Source organism: Carya illinoinensis, chromosome 12 (assembly GCF_018687715.1).
Source record: "Carya illinoinensis cultivar Pawnee chromosome 12, C.illinoinensisPawnee_v1, whole genome shotgun sequence".
NCBI classification, from domain to species: Eukaryota; Viridiplantae; Streptophyta; class Magnoliopsida; order Fagales; family Juglandaceae; genus Carya; species Carya illinoinensis.
In genome coordinates this window covers 27,064,415-27,070,336 of record NC_056763.1, presented here as the reverse complement: position 1 = coordinate 27,070,336, position 5,922 = coordinate 27,064,415, and the positions used below count along the sequence as shown (strand labels likewise).

The 5,922-nt window shown below is 34.6% G+C and overlaps 1 protein-coding gene across 1 annotated transcript; it reads right to left on the bottom strand.

Annotated features, from left to right (window-relative positions):
• Nucleotides 1–418: 418 nt before the first annotated feature.
• LOC122289806 (F-box protein PP2-A12-like) lies at nucleotides 419–4,018 on the bottom strand. The gene is made up of 3 exons (XM_043097094.1): nucleotides 3,417–4,018; nucleotides 2,656–2,774; nucleotides 419–1,079 (listed from the first exon to the last, which is right to left on the bottom strand). Exons 1-3 carry the CDS (start codon nucleotides 3,753–3,755, stop codon nucleotides 659–661), a joined length of 879 nt encoding a protein of 292 aa, XP_042953028.1. The 5' UTR covers nucleotides 3,756–4,018; the 3' UTR covers nucleotides 419–658.
• Nucleotides 4,019–5,922: the final 1,904 nt, after the last annotated feature.

Below are 5,922 nucleotides of genomic sequence, written 5' to 3'. Positions count from 1 at the left end.
CTGGATTTCGAGCGAGTGAGAGTTTTTTCGTGTTCGGGGGAGATCGATCGACAAAGTGAGACGAATGGGTGAGGTATTGGCTTCCGAACTGAATCCCCTGTTGCACGGCATAAGTGTTTGCAGGAAACACCGGCGTGAAGTTATTCTCATTTGTATTAAATCTGTGTGGTTGTGCTTGTGATGAATGATTGAGTAGGGGCTTATTGATGGTCCGAGTCTGATCAAAATACAGACGTTAAGGAAAAAACACACTTCATAAATTGGTCTCGTTTGTTATATGCTCGTTGACCAATAGTAAGTTCTCGATCCTGCTCGGGACTCCAGCATCTCGCGGTTGCAGTTCTGTTGCAAAACCAGAAACAGAAGTTGGAGCGGTACGATGCTGCCCAAGGCTAAGAAAAAAAAGATTCACATAATATCAGGGCACTCAAACTTCAGCTAGCCTTTATTATCCAAAATCCACGCCAGAAGCCCTTTTCAGGAGATGTAAAACCATTAAAGTGCACATCTTTACACTCTGATTAGACGAATTGAACACATAAATATACACATTGCCTAACAAAAAACAAACTCTAGGCTTATAAAAATCACCTGGTATCTGTAGAACTCTTCTTTTCCTACCTCTTTATGACACAACTTCAGACCTACAGAGGTTAATTTAAAAACGCTTCAACCTCTCCCTAAATTGACTTGGGTATATAACTACAGAATCTAAACAGAGACCACCTTTGGTGTGAGTGCAATCAATCTGGGTCATAGAGAAATTAATTTTAGTTGCTGCATTGGACTTATCTACGACAAAATCCCCAACGTGATAGTATTTCCATTTTCCGGTTTCATTCAGAAAGCACTTTGATGCGGCATGCTGACCATCTGAAGTCCATAGCTGAAACTGCACTGGCTTTATGTCCCATCCGTGAACATGCTCGGTGTTACAAATTTTCCGACCAAACCACTTGGATGTCCATCCCAGCTGCAGCCTGAAGAATAGGCTATATGTCCCCATTGGAAATGGGAACTCTACCTCGCCATCAACTTCAAACCACCAAATTTGCTGGACAAATGCAACAGTGCGAAATCTACATGTAAAGGAAGAATTCTAAATCAATTCCAGTATTCCATTGCCCACATAGATAAAAGAAATAAGCAGCATATTCAACTGAAACAACCTCCATTACCCACGTAGATAAAGAAATAAGCAGCATATTCAAGTACCGCAATTATTGCACCAGCACAGAAAAAGGCATCACCATCACAAGTAGGAAATTGTGGCTATGTCACTCACCAACAGAAGTTGTGCAGCAGATTATGAAACCTTTACCACCTCAAGTTCCAACATAAGCTTTTAATTACTGAGAATTTTTCTAATCAATCTAAAGATGCACAACATCGAGCGAAAAAAAAGTTAACATCTTACCATAGACATTAAGAATGCCCTTGCTTTGAATAATAGTTGACAGGCTATGAATATCTACTTTGAGATCAAGTGAGCAACAATGCAAGAAAAAGGAAAAGGGAAAGAGAAACAATCAATTTGAATATCTGATAAAGCTTTCAATCTGACTGGAGAAATCCAATTATAGACCAGAGATCTCAATTTGTTTGTGTGTGACATTAAAACTCTGTTAGTCTTTCTTCACTTCTCCCCAAAGCTCTCCTCAATTGCAGTCAAGTAACCGGCCTGCTATGTAGCTTCTGATTTTCATACAGTCTACTGTCTAGGTGTAATCAACTCCTACCCCTGGTTAAAAAAGAAAAAAAGCTCTTACCCTTGGTATCATTCATGTGCTGCTAATGTTTCGGCATAATCTGGAATTCCATATTTAAATTTAGCTCGCTTCACTAATAGTTTTCTTAGTAATTCTGCTCTTCTCGTCTTAACATGACCAGCTCCTAATCATATTTACTTTGATCTGTTAGTGGCGAGGGTAAACTCAACGGTATACGAAATTCTTCAAATGACCTGAACGTAATAATTTGTGGTTGTACAGAAGCCAATTATTATTGTCCAAGAACTGTTTTCCTGAAATTATGCTGAGGAGGGTTTACAAGGTGCAGTGCATCAACTTCCTCCTAAGCTAATATAGTCCTTACGAAACCAAATACATAATTTTTGAAGAGCCAATCATTTTCTTTTTTCAAGCATTATTGATGAAAAACCTACTTTGATGTGCAGTCCACAGATAAACCCAAACCGGAAATAAGCTATCTGAATTTGAAACCAAAAACAAAAAACGAACATCTTTACTAATTCAGCTAATAAAATCCTTCTGAAATCAAATACCTACTTTGACAAACTCCAGCAAGAGAATTCTTGGAATGGTTGGAGTATCCATCATCCATCTAAAAGATTTTTTTGGGGCAAGTACCACCTAAAACATGACAAAAAACATACAATTTTTCCCAGTGCAATAAATTCTCGAAATTTCAAGCATTATTGATGAGAAGAAACCTACTTTGACACAATCCAGCAATGGAATTCCCCGAACGACTGGAGTTTCCATCATCCATCTACGAAAACTTTTTCTTTTTTTCAGAAAAACCGTCTAAAATATACAGGACAGAAACATATAATGTTTCCCATTTCCGTCAAAATCATCGCATAAAAATTATTTAAAAAAAAAAAAAAAAAAAAAAAGAGTGCATGAATCTCACCCAGATTCTTCCGTTGGGATATGACTCCAATATCTTCGATCGTCAATCCCCGTGATCGATAACCCTTTTGAAGCAATGGACAAACAAACACCGCCGGTACTTTTATGCAGCCAAAATTTCTGCCAAAATTCCAATTTTTATACCAACTCATCAGATCCAAATCAAGAAGAAGAGCTCATGATTGGCCACCAAGAAAGTAGAAGAAAATAAAAATCCGAATCTTATTCAACATGACTTTTATTTTATTTTTGGATAATAGAATCTTATTCAACATGTTCTTGTGATTATATTTAAAACCAATTCCCATCAAGTCAGAGAGTAAAACTTCTGCCCTAAAATTATGAAAAACGTGATCTTAATATGAAAAGATGTTCATTTTGCATTTTCTTCAACGGCTTACTCCAAATCCAAACCTAAAAAAAATGTCACTACTAAACCAAATAATTTCATCCCCGCTCAATTAATTAAAAAATTCTAAGAATTCCAAAGTTCATTTTATTTTCTTACCTAGTTTCTCATTACCCAAACAGAGTAAAACTATCTTAAACGAATTCGATACAAACGAACCAAAATAAACACTAAACAAATTCCCAATCTTATGAATTAAACCGTATTAGTTCCCGAAGAAAAAAATTCTTATTTACTTCCACATGAACGACAGCCCCACCACACCGATCAAAAAGTTGCTCAAGATGGGGCATTTCTCAATCATTCCAAACAGCTTCGGCACGCAAACAGAGGAAAACCAAAAAGAACAATACCTTGGTTTCACAATCGAAACTATTAGCCCGACAAAGCCTCGCGTATATCTCTCGGTTACCCAAATCCACCGGCAACTCACCGAACACTTTCCTAACAAGAACTTGATAATTCGACGGCAACTTCGATTCCCACAGAAAATCGGCCCACGAAGCCCCACGAAAAGCCCGATTCAGCCTCGCCAATTTGCAAATCTCTGGCGGGTCCAAGGAGGCCAGAACCAAAGCTACACAGCTCTCAGGTAAGTCTCCCAAACTGGGTTCCGATTTCAAAGACAAAGACCCACTGGAACAATCAGACCCAGTTATGCCTGAGATAAAAACAGATAAATCGGCACCCATGATACGAAGAAACGAGGATGATCCTCTAAAGGATTGATTTTTTAATTTTAAAAACAGAGAATCCTATAGAAACAGAGGGTCGTGGGGTGGCAACATGAGGTATTTGAAGAAGGTCGCGTAACAGTTATCCCCCGGGAGGAGAGAGGGGAAAGGGAGTTAGGTTTGTTTTGGTCGTTTTTGTTTATTTCCCAAGAAACAGCGGGAGACAGCAGAGAACGACTTGGACGGAAAGGCAGGAGATGAGGTGGGTGATGGGCTGTAGATTTATGACTCGTTTGGTTACACGTTATGCGATGAGGTAAATATTGAATAAAATAATATTAAAATATAATATTTTAATATAATTTATTTATTATATAATATATAAAAATTTTAAAAATTTATAATAATTAAATAAAATGATTTGAATAACTCATAAAATATTATTTATAAATATAAATAACTTAAGGTAAAATTTGCATTTTTTGTATAAAATAATGAAGAAGATGCTTTTCGATTTTGTTGTATTTTTTTCGATTATGTAGATGGAGGAAAAAAGAAAATTAAGAAAATCTGGTCAACAACAAATTATGGTTACGTAGGTATGACCACTGTTTTCGTTTTTTTGGTTATTGGGAATTACAGTTACAATTGGTCAACTCTAACATTCTTAATCAGCTGATTGGGTCTTAAGATATTTTTGTATAAAATAAAATAAAATAAAATAAAGTTATAAAAATTTCTTTTATTGTTACCAGAAAAATTAAGTAAAAACAAGACGTCAACAACCTTATCATCTGACCTGATTAAAAAAAAAAAAAAATCTTGTCCAAAAAACGTATTTAATAAAATAATTATATGATATAATTTAATTTAAAAAATAAAATATAAAATTTAAATTTTATAAATCAAATTTTATTATTTAATTTATAAAAAAATCTTATACCTAAGTGACGTGGAGGACATAAGTATTTAAAGGATATGCAATGAAGGTTGAGTAATTTCACTTATTTATTTAAGAATAAAATCTAATTGCAGATTTCTGTTCACATTATCTCTAATATTATATTAAGCTTTTCTGTCACTCGTACAGACGAGTGGATCCGGTCGTGTCTTTTTTTTTTTTTTTTTTTTTTTTTAAAAAATCTTTACAACTTCCTAACACTCCACAATCTATATTTTTTTTAATTTTTATTATTTTATTTTTTATTAAATATTTAATATATAAATAATAAATAAAAGAATTAAATTAATTTAAAAAAATAAATTAAAAAAATAATTAAAAATATTAAAAAATTAAAAAAAAAAAAGTAGAATGTAGAGGGTTAGGAAGTTGTGTAGAATTTTTTTTTTTTCTTTTTTTTTTTTTTTAATAAGAAAAGTACAGCCTCCTCCAGTCCTCTATGTGGATCTGACTCAGCACCACGACATGGCAACCACTTGTCGTGGTTATAGCCATCTTTGAACACGTGCCATCGAGTAGCATAGGTCTTTGCAGATGGATGAGGAAAGAATGTCAAGAAAAAAGAAAAAAAAAAAACACAAATCCCACCACATACCTTTTTTTTTTCAATTTTTTTATATGAAATTAATTAAATTGTTCTCCTCTATCAGATAAAAAAAAAATTAAAAAAAAAGAAAAAGAAAAAACGCAGAGCAGGAGCAAACAGGAGCGCAGCAGTCCAATTTGCTTAGAAGGATTATAAGAGAATGTGAGTAGACAGAGACCACTGAACACAAAACGACACAGAAAGAGAGAGATCAATTCCCAGGATGTTGGTGTTTTCATCTCGGACAATATAAGAATCCATCCACTTTGGTAAGAATTATTTGGCAGTGACAATCTGGATCAGCCAGCCCAAGGACAGCCAAGACATATCTGTAATTGGAAGTGATCCCTGTAAATACTCCCGTCATCAAACACTCATGCAATTCTGTGCAGAAACGACAGAAACTAGAGCTAGCATCACATATCTAGCATGTATCATTTATCAACATGTAAGACAAATTCTATCGAATATTGTACTCATGTTCTCGAGGCAAAGTTTTATCAAATATTGGCATAGAGACATATTGCATGATCTCAGCTCTGCTGGTGTAGAGATTATTAGTCTTTCATAAATTAATATACTTCTTATTCCATCCTAAATTACTAAAGAAAGCATTAGTCCTCTCTCCATTACCGGAT